The following is a 13,912-nucleotide window of genomic DNA, read 5'->3' as shown; positions in this document are numbered from 1 at the left end:
ACCTTGAATTATTCAGCTGCAGTTGCAACCACATTGGCGGTGGTTAGCTAAGGTAACGGTAGAGCAGCGTTGCTAACTCTCAGCTAACGTCAGTCAGATCCCGCCCATAGACTGTATATCCCGCCCACCGGTCGGTGGCTCCTCTCTCACTCCGCCCTCTTCTCTAAAATCGTCACATCCGCAACCAAGATGGCTGCGCCCATAAACGCAAACTCGACGACTCATTTCTGATCTCCACAAACCAATGGGTGACGTCACACATGCTCTGTCCATTCATATTAACGGTCTATGACAGCACCACAATACCAGATGGTATGAACGTTTACATTCCTCTTTGGGGGCAATCTCTGTGGCTTTGTGGCCAATCGGAAGGTTGTTGGTTCGATCCCTGGACCTGCAGTCCCACGTCGAAGTGAACTCCGAGTTGCCCATTGGAGTGTTAATGTGTGTGAGTGTTTCCTGTGAATGGTTCCCGTACTATGTAAAATCAGTTTGAGTAGTCATTGTGACTAGAAAAGCGCTATTTAAGAACGGTTCATTTACATTTTGTCACTGTAATGTTATGTTAAATGTAGCCTATCTATTCTTGTTTTTGTTTACGTTTTTGTTTTTGTTGGGATACTAGACACGTTTCCGACTTGTTCTGACAACAAATTATTACCATTGTTAGCATCTCCACAAACTGCATCCTTAAACATGATCATACAGTAGAATCTCTAAAACATTTTGAACAAAAACTGCATGTAGGATTTGTTACACTCTTTTATTAGATCACATTAGTGGGTGTAGCTAATAAACTGGCAACTGAGTGAATGTTAATACTGAACAAATTGATATGCAGAAATATTGAATTCATCAGTAACCGTTGAAGTGTGTGCATGCTTGTTTGCAATCTTGGCATGGACCAATGATTGACATTTGTATTAAAGGACCCATGGCACAAAAATGTCACATTGTGAGGTTTTTTAACATTAATATGCGTTCCCCCGGCCTGCCTATGGCTGTAATTCTGCACCAAGGCTGGATGTTGGGTAAGAGATTCCAGATACAGTATTAGGGGACCACTAAGGTCTATTTAAAAGCATCCAAAGAGCATCATGTCATAGGACCTTCAAGTAAAGAGAGAGGTGTGTAAAAGGAAGTGCTCTCCAGAAAGAGCTAAAGTAAATGAAACGCTAAAGGTGGAGTTCAGCCAATAGGTGTGGCCTGTTTGGTACTCTCTATGATTACTTGTCTAGCCTCCGTTCTGCACTGTAAGCACCATTTGTGTCTGTTCACTGTACAGTGTAATGACGATGCAGTTTCTTTCTTAACGCCTTTCTGTTGTATTAAGCCAATATTGACAGGACAAATGAATTTGACATACTGTCAAGGGGGCTGTTTTTACCGGGACACAGTTTTGACATAGTTTTTTTATAATATGATAGCTTTTTTATATATCCCTTTACAAATTGCAAGTGACAAAGTGCTTTACAAAGCACATAAAACCAACAGGTGTAAAGTGAAATAAATATTTAAGATTCAAATGAGGGAGGTAGTAAATGCCCTCATTCAAATAAATAAAATGTTCTTCAAACATATGCATCACTACTGCACCAAATTTGGTCTTTCACTATAGCAGGCTGATCCACAAGCACTGTAATACATTGTATGTCTACATTATGCATCATAGTTAAGCTAATATTGACTGATAATATGGACTTACTGCTTCTTCAGCCAACTGTATGTGTACTTACAAATTGATTATTTGTATTAAAGGAAGGAGGAAATGCCCTGTTTACCTTTCCCAAATGCAAACCAATCTAATATTAAATAAACTGTCATTCATACCCAGCATGCAACAAATCTAGTTCTAAACTTAAGTTTTTTTTTTTTTTTATCAGAATGAGGCTGATGCAAGTTTCTGAAACTAAGCAGCACTTATTTATTTTTCAGATATGACTGTGAAAAGCTGTGGGGTGCATTTGAACAAGCCTACGTAGGGCGGGACCCTTGTAAGGTTTCCAGGGAAGCCTATGACCCTTTCATTGCTGCAGCCGACTTCAAACCTGCATGCAACAGAGTAAACACTGTTTATCACCAGCCTGTCTGTCTGCCTGCCTGTCTGTCTGTCTGTCTGCCTGTATCCACTCAAGACTCCTTTTTATGATGCATAATAATTCATCTAACAAATGTGTTTTGGGGGTTTAGCTGATGTTCTGGAGCAAAACAAAGGATGTGGTCCATGACTTTACTAAGAAGAGAGATTGTTATCTCACGGTGGAGGACACTGTGTTGGGATCTGTGCTGAATGGTCTGACCTGGTGTGGAAAGGAGGGCAGCAATGGTAAGACTCTTCATGTAATAGACAAATTCAAAACTGGGAAAGTTTTAGCTCAGATTGGTTTATCATTTGCAAAACAGATTCAAAGATAACGGGTACAGAAAGTAGCAGTCATTTAACTGCATAAGTAACGTATTTGGCATCTGAACTTTTTTTTCAATGATTTGTGGCAACAACCTTTTAGCAAAATACCTTTTCATGCCCTTTGGCTGTATTGCATGCCTCTGCAACATGAGAACATAGGAATAAAACTTGATAATAGTCATACATGCTGAGGTCACATGCCAGAGGTGTCATTTCCACACTGTCTTAAAAAAAATGACCCCTTAGGTTGTTTCTACTAGCCTTATTATGACAGATATTTATGTTTTATTGTTAGGCAGCACCCTCTAGTGGCCGCAGTAGTTATGATGGGTATAAACCAGGAAGTCATGTAACGTGGTATTAAGACCCAGAAAGTCCGTTAAGATGATGCAAGTAAGGATATTATTTACATCAAGAAAAGATCTGAGTTAGTTCAGCAGAAAAAACTGAATCTTAGTGCGTGGTGCAAAAATATAATAAACTGAAAAATAATAAAAACCTACCTTTTCCCCCCCCTCCTTCCTGCCTACAGTTCTCGGAAATCCTACCTTTAAAGGACAGTTCTTCTAAACTCTATACTATCTCCAGAGTAGGCCAGATAGGGGCTTGGTCGCCAAAAAAGACTTGAGTATCAGAGTTACTGGCAACTTATTGGTTATTTACTGGAATAATCAGGTTCTAACAGTTTAAACAGACTGTTGGATTTAAAGACCTGTTGGATTTATAGGCCTAACAATATATACTACGTCAAGTTCTCTGTCACCTGCGTCACTACATGACGTAGTGACGCAGGTGACAGAGAACTTGCACCGAGTGAAGTAACGTAAGAAATGTACAAAATGTAACCCAAAACACAATCTTTTTCCAAACCTGGATAAGTAGTTTTTGTCCCAAAATGTAACCAAACTGCAACCATTTCACAATGTTAAGGATGTGTTTCAAACTAAAACTGTTACGTTGAGATACAGATACGGAAGCTGATGGCGAAAAAGATGGAGCAGCCAGGGCTGTAGCACAGAAAGGCTTTTCTGTTGTCTCGGCGTAGTTGGTTTTTGGACTCAAACTTGTCTCGGACTTGGCCTTTGGACTTGCCAAATATTCTTGTTGGCCTCGACCGGGTCCAGCACAATATTCTTTTCTTATAAAGTAACATCTTCCTTCAAAACAAAACTATTGATGAAGTGTGCGCCTTCGGAAAACAGGTATTAGTTTAATTCAAAATCGAGATTGCTTTTTGATTATCACAACAAAGCAAAATTATTATCTTAATAGACGATAAACTGTCTTTCACATCACATAAATTATGAACAGTAAAGGGAAGGGTCTTGAAGAGGATTCTTTTTTTCTGTCTCGGTATTGACTGTTTCTCATTTGGACTCGTCTTGACTCAGAATTGAACGTCTTTGGACTCGGTCTTGACTCGGTCTCAACTAGTTCTGGTCTTGGACTCAACAAAGGGGGACTTGACTACAGCCCTTGAGCAGCTCACAAAAGCACGTTCTTATCAGCTACACTGAACAGAAGGAAGTATTGATTCTGTGTTTGTTGTTCTAGAAACATTCACTACCAACTGCCCAGGATGGAGAGACTGTGAAAACAACACTGTTGGCTCATTCTGGAACAGAGTCTCAACTGCTGTAAGTTATCAACAAGAACTCACTGGTTTTGCCAAAAATAAGACTAAGTCATGGGATTAAGCAGTGGTTAAAACAACACATAATTGAAGCATAAGGGGGAATCTCTCGCCGGTGTGTAAGTGGACGTGAAGTAAAGGAGGACAGGAAAATGTCATTTCATCAATGGGACTTTGTGTCCGTCTCCATGGAGCCACATTGTGTAACTCTCTCCTGAGCGAGCAGTGGCAACCCACACATTCAGAGGAGCCCTGGTTTGGTTTGTCTGGCTTTTATCCTGCCAAGAAACTACCAACACATAACACCCTTTTCCACATATTCACACAATCAACAAAGAAAAACACAGATTCAATCCATCGTACAACAAGGACATACAGAAACAAAACAAACGGCATGTAAAACAAACAAAGTGCATAAAATTGAAGCAGGACACAGGACAAAAAACACAAAGTTGAAATAACTCAACACAAATCCACATAGAGGCAGGCAGAGAGACACACACACAGAGAGTTGTTATGTTTGGAATGTGTTGCTGTCCATCTACTTATTATCTCATCTCTCTAACATTCCCTTGCATTTGAATGTCCTCCAAACACTTCTCAAGGCAGGCTACATCTGCTGCTTTGTCTGCTCACGGACTTGTGAATACTCACGTGGAAACACTTGGACAACTCAGGGTGGATCATAGACTAGCACATTAGGAGAAGAAAATCACTCAACTACTTTAGCCATTTTGAGAAAGTGATGGCTGCAATATTGGCAACATTTTCACAGTAAAACTATAAGGGAATGTGACCTTTGTATCATAATGTCAAAATAAATAAAAGGTGTCTCTTAGTGATATCTTGGATCTGATCTCATACTTTCTGTCACAGGGATTTTTGGTTATTACATTTTTCAGTGTAACATCAACAGTGAATGCTAATATTACCGGTAATACATGAGGTTAATTCTGATAGATATAGTTGCTACAATGACAAAGAAGAAAAATAAGATAAAAACTGTTACACTTCCTCTTTTTTTGTGTAACAATAACAGATTACCTATTTCAAGATTCGGACTACTGGGGCATAAGAAAAGATAAACTGAGTTCAGTTGATTGTATGGTGGTCAGTATATCTGTGCATCAGTATATATGCACTGCTGCATTACTGTAATCATCAATGTCTACATTGCAAAAACAACTCAGCAATGTAACAGTCAATGTGTGTTTTAGATAATGTGTTTCCTCAAAAGCTTTACCATGTGTCCTTTAACGTCCTCCCCATGTCTGTAGTTTGCAGATGCTGCCTGTGGTGATGTCACAGCAATGCTAAACGGAAACATCGCCACACCATTCAGTCCTACAAGGTGAGTTGCTCTGCACCTTTCCTTTGGTTGACAGGCTTATGACTTTTTATATACACTACAGTGTAGTTTAGTACAGTATCTTTTAGATACTTTAAGATGCTCAACAGTCTTTTGTCAAATCAGCCTTGAATCATTCTTTGAGATTTAATTATTTCCCCTTTTAAAATTTCTTGTTTTAAAAAACATGTACAGTGTGTGCAAAAACAGATTGGACAGATAGTCTAGCTGTCTGGATTTACCCTGCAGAGATCTGAGGAGCAGTTAACCATAGTTCTCACTAAATACACCAGATTTTGGAATGCCAACACAAAGACAGAGGAAGGTTTGGGACATCCTGCAGAATTTCCGGCAGCACCTGAACTATCCTGGAAATGGAACGTTGCCAATATAGGCTAAGGAATATGAAGTGTAGGTGGCTGCATGTCGGGATTTCATGGTCAATAGTTACGCCTTTGAATAAAATAAAGTCAATTCAGTGAGACAATGCTCTTTCTATATCAATGATAGCCCACCCTGTATGTTATTTATTTATTTATTTCACCTTGCCAGGTAAATTGTGCTGTTTTTATTTTTGTTGGCAGCATTTTTGCGAGCAACGAGGTGAAGAGGTTCGACTCCTCCAGGGTGAAAAGCCTGAATGTTGTTCTGGTCACAGAGAAGAGCGCTGTGTATGTCTTCTCCTTACATACAAGACTTCTGCAACACTATAGCTGTCCCTATCCTGTGTTCATTATTAATGTGTGAATGTTCCGTATGTTCATCCAACGTGGTTAAACTGCAATGGTACCACACACAAATGCAGGAAGACAAACTTATACTGAGGAAATTGATCCTAATGTCATGTAATTCTTTGCATCCTCTTCAGGACAAACTGCACAAATACATCTTTAAAGGATTTACAGAAAGAGCTGAAACAAGGAATTAAATATAACTGCAAGGAAGTGACTGAGTAAGTACAGCATGTGCGTATGTGCGAGAGTATGACAACACATGTTTGCATATTTATGTCCTCACAGTTTGTTGGCTGCATTCTCTCTCTCTCTCTCTGCAGAGCTCAGATCCAGGAGTGTAGCTCCCATCCTGAGATACCCTGTGAAGCCTGTTGGTGAAGACGTGTGGGTGTGAACTAATCGTCAGATTATATGAGACACAATAATAATCACGTGTTTAAAAAAGAATAAGGAAGAATTAATATGCTATTGCAATATTTTCTTTTTGTACCTGTGGGCCAGTTTGACTTACTGTGAAATGCTTTTTTTTAAATAGAAATGTCACTGATACATGTTTTACAATATGACAACGCACCTTTTTATCTTGAGCTTTTCATCGATTCCAAAAGATCCATGGTACCGTGCCATGTACTGTAGGATAAAGTACCAGAGCAGCTAACTTGTTATATTCAACTGACTGACCATCACTCCCACCGGCTGGCAGAATGAAATGTTTTTAAATGAAATGTGAAAATGTGAGGTCGTGAAATTGTCTTTGCATTCTCAAAGAGTGATTGTCTGCGTGAAATAATGTTGATGTTACATATTTTTTATTTTATTTTTGGTTTACAGCTTAAAAAACTGTCCTTTTGACACTTGATTATCATCTTACATAACTTACTAATTAATAAATGGTTATTTCCCAAGTTATCTATGTCTACAACTCCACCACTGAGGGTTCCATGTTCACAAATTGCACTTTCTACCAACTTAATTGATTATTGACTAAAAGATATTAACAAGACGATTGTAGTATACATGATTCGGTTTTTATTTTGTATTTTTGCCATTTTGCCAGGTCTTGGAATTCAAATAGAACATCATGTGACTACGCTCCCAAATGTTTGAATATTGGCCCTGCCTTTATTCTTGGTGTGATTTTAATGACAGAAAAACAGCACATGCATGTTGCTTCCTTTATCCATTTGTAAGTTGTAGCAGTGCCCTGCTACGCCATGAACTACTAAAACTATTTAAAGTCACTGTTCCATTATCTTTATTGTGACTCTTATTGCCACGGTTCATCACGCCCCCAACCAGCACCGTCAGACACCACCTACCAAGTGCCTGGGTCTGTCTCAGGTTTCTCCCAAAAAGGAAGTTTGTCCTCCCCACTATCGCTAAATGCTTGCTTTTAGGGGAATCACTGGAATTGTTGGGTCTTTAAAAATTATAGTGTGTGGTCTACACCTACTCTATCTGTAAAGGGTCTTGAGAGAACTCTTGTTATGATTTGATACTATAAATACAATTGAATTAGTTTGCAGAATCAGCATGTGACTTCATCACTGTGTAACTAAGTAATTGTATTGAAAACACCATTAAAAAGCAAATACGGTTGTGCAACTTTTGTGAGCTTTTATAGTCTTTCGAAATCATGTCCATGCAATTGAATTCACCACAGGTGGCCTCCAATCAAGGTGTGATCAAGAGAAACGGTAGACACCTGAGCTGCATTTTTAAGTGACATATGAGCACCCACACAGGTGTTTTCAGTTAATCTGGCTACTTCTTCCCAGGACTATATGTGTGTGTGTGTGTACTCTATAGACTGATTGACTGACATCTTCCTGAGTTGGTTGTTAGCAGACGGACCTGACCAAAAGTTTTCAAAAGATTTACAAATGAACAAAAATCCCATTGCATTTACAAGATTATAGAACTTTTTAGCAAATGTATTAAAAAGAAACTTTGCAATGACACTTAAACCCACGCAGTCCTGAAAAGAGGTCTAACCAGCCAGATCAACACCCGTAAAGCTGTTTCAGGGCCTTTAATTATTTTGGTTCTGACTCCTGGCAGATTAAGTGCACAGTATAAAATTGTTTATAGACAACAAAAGATAAATGTGAGTTTATTAAACTTATTTTTTTAAATAGTTTGAAACAAATGATATCTTCTCTCTTTGGCATTGATTATGAATAATGTTTGGCATTTTACAGGCAACCGCTCATTTTTCCTGAATCTAAAGCCCCGGGGCCTCAAAGCCTTGTATGAAGTTTACAACTCAAGCTTTACATTTTGTTATCACAACAGGTCAAATAAGGAACTATTTTAGACAACACAAATGCTTGTGTAGCATTAATGTGTGTGATATCAATAAATATGGCAATAGTATTTTGAGTATTAGCATAAGGGAATTTCATGAGGGCAAAAACATGGATATTTTGTCACTGTATAAGTTATAATGTTTACATTTTCACTGTATGACTTGCTATTGTTTTTTACATTTGAGTTGCAGCACAAATATTCTAATAATCCAAGTGTTTCTGAAAAAGATTGTGACTGTGCACAACAGTGTTAATGTTTTACAAGCTGTTTTTTTTTAAAGAAAAGAAAACCAGACGGACGATAAGTTGTCAGAAAGACCCTAGGGCTTAATATATGTACACTTAAGCAAACATGCTAAGCTGATTGTCTTAGTTGTGTTTCCATCTTTTCTTTCGCATTTGATTTATTTGAAACTGGAACCTAAGGTTAGACAAAGGTGTATGCAAATACACTAAACCACTAAACCAGACTGAACAGAAGAGAAAGTGCTCATAAAAATGTCACCTGCTTTTATATTTGTAGGTGTAGGCCACAACATGTCTTATCTATTGTGTGTGTGAACCGAAAGCGTGTTCATCATAGCGACAGACAGGAACTTAAAGTGTGAGTCTTTTAGAGGGCAAGATTTTTGTGGCAGGAAGAAGGAGCACAGTAATAACCTCCTCTTTCCTTTCTACTGACTTGCTGCTGTGTCACACGTACCGTAAGCAGGCGGCTGCCGGTGCTGGGAACACACTGCACAGGTGTTACATGAAGTAAGGCCCCTTCTGTAAAACCACAACATGGGGTACTGTGACAAGGACCACACTGTCGGTAAACACCGTCCCAGTTTTAGTCACTGCTGCTGCCACCAACACTACACTACTACTAACCTTTATCTTTCACGTTAAAGACGATAAAGTGTTAATGTGGTTAGAGTGAAACACATGAAGACGTATTTTTGACATTTACACACAGTTATCCATCAAGGACTTTGAATTAAAGTAAATTTAAACAATCACTTGCTATTTATGTGGTACTGTTCCCTAGACATTCATCATTTGACAAGAAGGTTAAAATGTTAAAAGCTGAAATAATTCACACAGTTTTGTCTGTCTGTCTGCCTGCCTGCCTGCCTGTCTGTCTGCCTGCCTGTCTGCCTGCCTGCCTGTCTGTCTGTCTGTCTGTCTGTCTGCCTGCCTGCCTGTCTGTCTGTCTGTCTGCCTGTCTGTCTGCCTGCCTGTCTGTCTGTCTGCCTGTCTGTCTGTCTGCCTGTCTGTCTGCCTGTCTGCCTGTCTGTCTGTCTGTCTGTCTGTCTGTCTGTCTGCCTGTCTGTCTGTCTGTCTGTCTGTCTGCCTGTCTGTCTGTCTGTCTGTCTGTATGACCAAGCATTTTTAAGCGTAAAACTGTAGGCCCCGTCTTGGGGATGGGACTCAAAAAACATGTGTAGAGCATATTAGATACACAATAGGTTGTTGTGAAGAGACTTTTTTTAAGTCGCATGGGTTTACTGATAGCTGCTATTAGACATTGGTGCTAGAAAATCTACTTTAGGTCAAGCAAATGTGATCCAAACGTAGTTATTTCAGGGCGTGGAGACCGTGCATGCCAAAAAGTATGTAGACAGCCCAGTATTTCCTTTTAGGATTTTTTTTTTAGCAGTGGGGGCAGGTCTGTCCAAACAACAGCCTTCCACCTAATGTTTTACGTCTGTATGAAACGGAACTGACACTTTGCTGCGACACAAATATATTTATTCACCTCTATTCACACACAGCGAGGCATATTTGCACTTGCGATTGAACTATTTTTTGAGGAACTATAGGGCACTTAACATCTCTGACAGAACAGACAAGTTCAACGTTGCCCAACTAGAACGGACCCCCCGTGGTGACGTTTTTGGTGGAGCTGTTTGTTTAGTAGTCGATTTGGTGAAGTGAACGTTTTGACAATAAACTCCATCAACACAACAGTATGTGGAGTTAAACTGGGCGGGCAAATTAACCTCTGAATAGTTCTACTTGTCAAAAAATTGCAATGTGGCCCATGGTTAATTACATTTTTAGATTAAAGTCACTACAGGCAGAAGGACACATGCAGCATTGATTCCTCTTAATTATAAGGTTAATAATTACATACATATTCACCTCACATGTTGGTGTAGCTTTTCTTCTGTGTTTTGAAAAGAGAAAGATTTATCCTTTTATTTATCCTTTTACTTTTTTATTATTTACATTTAATTTCTTCTTTCCTCTGTATGTACCTGCATTAATAAGTACATGTGGCCTACATATTCATCTAATTTCATAAGTGTACAAATAAGGTCTGCTGTTATACGTTCAACCTATGTGGGGGTTGGGGCGAAAATGAAATAATAAGCCCTTATATTTGGACTGACATTTCCTGTGAAAATCAATAAAAACATACAAAAATAAAACAAATAATAAAAATAGTAATGTGAACGGCAGCATTATTTACATAATTACATAATTCAAAGGTCCCATGGCATGAAAATTTCACAGTTTTTTTAACATTAATATGCGTTCCCCAGCTTGTCTCCCAATGAATAGAAATAGGGGTAAACCGAGCCCTGGGTATCCTGCTCTGTCTTTGACAAAATGAAAGCTCAGCTGGGCCGATCTGGAACTTGCCCCTCATGAGGTCATAAGGGGCAAGGTTAACGCCCCTTTCTCTGCTTTGCCCAATCAGAGAATTTGGCCCAGATACAGTATTAGGGGACCACTAAGATCTATATAAAAGAGACTTCAGATACAGTAGTAGGGGACCACTAAGGTCCACTAAAGAGACTAAAGAGACTTCAGATACAGTATTAGGGACCACTAAGGTCTATATAAAAGAGACTTCAGATACAGTATTAGGGGACCACTAAGGTCTATATAAAAGAGACTTCAGATACAGTATTAGGGGACCACTAAGGTCTATATAAAAGAGACTTTAGATACAGTAGTAGAGGACCACTAAGGTCTATATAAAAGCATCCAAAGAGCACCATGTCATGGGACCTTTTAAAAGAAAACTGCAACTACATTATGCGTCTGGCCTATTTCTGATACTGTGGCGGCAGAAATTTTGCCAAGGCGGGCAGCCGCCACAAAATCAACATAGAGGAAACACTGTAGCCAACTTATTCTTTCTGGCCAAGAGTTAGATGAGAAGACCGATACTACTCTTATGTCTGTATGTTAAATATATATCTGTATGCGGTTATACTTAGCTTAGCGTAAATTCTGGAAACGGGGAAACAGCTAGCCAGGCTCTGGCCAAATGTAAAAATAATCTGCCTATACCAGCACCTCTAAAGATCACTAATTACCACATTATTTTGTGGGGGGTGGGGGGGGGGATCATTAACTTCTTGGATTCTTGGTTGCCTGGCAAGAGTCAATCTAACTGTTTTCCCCTTCTTTCAGTCTTTCAACCATAAGCTCTTCTGGTTCTAGAGTAGCATACAGATCTTCTCATCTACCTTTCAGGAAGAAAGCAAATAAGAATATTTCCCAAAATGTTGGACTTTTTTCTTTAAGATGTTTCTGAATTACCTGCAATTAAACTCCAAATATAGCCTACAAATAAAATAGGCTATAAACTAAAATGGTCTGGCAAAAAGTCTGGCCTACACAAACCCTGACAGGATTGTTGCCTACTTTAAGCCTAGGCCATCTTCTCAGTGAAACCACATTTCCTTGAAAGGCACACATCAGATTAAATGCAGAAAAATTATATAGGCCATATATCTAGTTAAATCATGCATCCATCCATCCATCTTCATCCGCTGATCCGGTATCGGGTCGCGGGGGCAGCAGCTCCAGCAGGGGACCCCAAACTTCCCTTTCCCGAGCCACATCAACCAGCTCTGCTGGGGGATCCCGAGGCGTTCCCAGGCCAGGTTGGAGATGAAATCTCTCCACCTAGTCCTGGGTCTTCCCCAAGGCCTCTTCCCAGCTGAACGAGCCTGGAACACCTTCCTAGGGAGGCCCCCAGGAGGCATCCTTACCAGATGCCCGAACCACCTCAACTGGCTCTTTTCGACGCAAAGCAGCGGCTCTACTCCGAGCTCCTCATGGTGACTGAGCTTCTCACCCTATCTCTAAGGGAGACGCCAGCCCCCCTCCTGAGGAAACCCATTTCGGCCGCTTGTACTCTGTGTACCTAAATCATGCAGGGATTAGCAAATAAACACACCTGTAATGGCATGCAAATATCTTTTACGTATGACATAAAAAACTCCTTTCTCTTTGATTTTTTACTCAACAGAATCAAATTGGGGGGGCCAGATGGCTCAGTTGGTAGAGTGGGCGCCCATATAGAGGTCTAGTCCTCTACGCAGCGGGCCAGGGTTCTACTCTGACCCGCGGCCCTATGCTGCATGTCATTCCCTCATCTCTATCTCCCCTTTCCTATCGTCATCTGTCAAAAATAAAGGCTGAAAATGCCCAAATAATATCTTAATTTTTTTTTTTTTTTAAAGAGGCAAATTGCCCTTGGTGAAGTGGGGTATCCCACAAAACCCTGCTGAAACCTTACCAACATCTGTTGAAATCAATGGAGGTGGAAGCTCCCACTTCAAAAAAAAAAAAAAAAAAAAGTAAGGAAGGGGAATTCTGTATTTTAATTTGGGCATCAGGTTGTTTTAATGTTGTTCTTTTAGTCAAAAAAAAGAGTCTTACATATTCAAATGTAAAGAAACAAGCATTACGTTTCTAGAAAGAATAAAAGAGCACCCAAGGGCCGACTCCCCTGCACTGGGTGCCGGTTACTGGAGGAGGAGCGGCGGCGTGTTTTCCCCTCTTTCTTTCCTGAAACAAGTCCGCTCTGACTCAGCAGATTGAGTAACGTGACAAACCTGACAGATGTGTGATTTTCCCACAATTCGGAGCGCGTTATTTTTCTCTTGCGTTTGTGTCTTTAGGGTACGGTTTCATCTCGACTTTAATGTCTTTTAAAAACGTTTTCCGGCTTCTGAGTGCGAGCAGTTCATCCATCCAGGAAGAAAACACGCTGAGCACGCTCACAGACTCCACACTGTAAAAAATGACCTCGCCTAATGTCTCCCTCTGGTATTTTATATATATATTTTTTAAATCTTACTTTCTTCCAGTAGCCTATTACTTAATTAAAACAATAATTTCAATATTGACTAATCGGCATTAGCCTATATTTAATATGGTCCTCATTTAAAAAGGAAAACAATGAAAATATTGTTCATTTAATTACAATATTATTTAAATATCCAAAATTTAGAATGCTACTAGTAATAATGGATGATTTAATAGTTCGTTTTTCATATAATTCTTTGTATTTATTTATTAGTTATTGATTGTTAAAATGTATTTAATAATATCATACACACACACACACACACATATATATATATGTATTTATATATGTATGTGTATGTGGACCTCTAGTAGTAATTGGAGGGATAATGAAGTTATCCCTGTATCCCTGTTAATTGTGTATATATATATATATATATATAT

General features: G+C 39.4%; 1 protein-coding gene across 1 annotated transcript in view; it reads left to right on the top strand.

The window, feature by feature from the left end:
* Positions 1 to 6,559, top strand: part of LOC116672165 (ADP-ribosyl cyclase/cyclic ADP-ribose hydrolase 1) — a 9,791-nt gene extending 3,232 nt beyond the window's left edge. Inside the window, exons 2-8 of the mRNA XM_032503815.1 lie at positions 1,936 to 2,062; positions 2,191 to 2,326; positions 3,962 to 4,044; positions 5,318 to 5,391; positions 5,973 to 6,059; positions 6,257 to 6,340; positions 6,443 to 6,559. Coding sequence (XP_032359706.1) covers positions 1,936 to 2,062; positions 2,191 to 2,326; positions 3,962 to 4,044; positions 5,318 to 5,391; positions 5,973 to 6,059; positions 6,257 to 6,340; positions 6,443 to 6,500 — 649 coding nt within the window. The 3' untranslated portion in view covers positions 6,501 to 6,559. The remainder of the gene's footprint in view (positions 1 to 1,935; positions 2,063 to 2,190; positions 2,327 to 3,961; positions 4,045 to 5,317; positions 5,392 to 5,972; positions 6,060 to 6,256; positions 6,341 to 6,442) is intronic.
* Positions 6,560 to 13,912: the final 7,353 nt, after the last annotated feature.

This window comes from Etheostoma spectabile, chromosome 22 (genome assembly GCF_008692095.1).
Source record: "Etheostoma spectabile isolate EspeVRDwgs_2016 chromosome 22, UIUC_Espe_1.0, whole genome shotgun sequence".
NCBI classification, from domain to species: domain Eukaryota; kingdom Metazoa; phylum Chordata; class Actinopteri; order Perciformes; family Percidae; genus Etheostoma; species Etheostoma spectabile.
The sequence above is the reverse complement of the archived record's forward strand: the minus strand, read 5'-3'. Positions and strand labels throughout refer to the sequence as shown.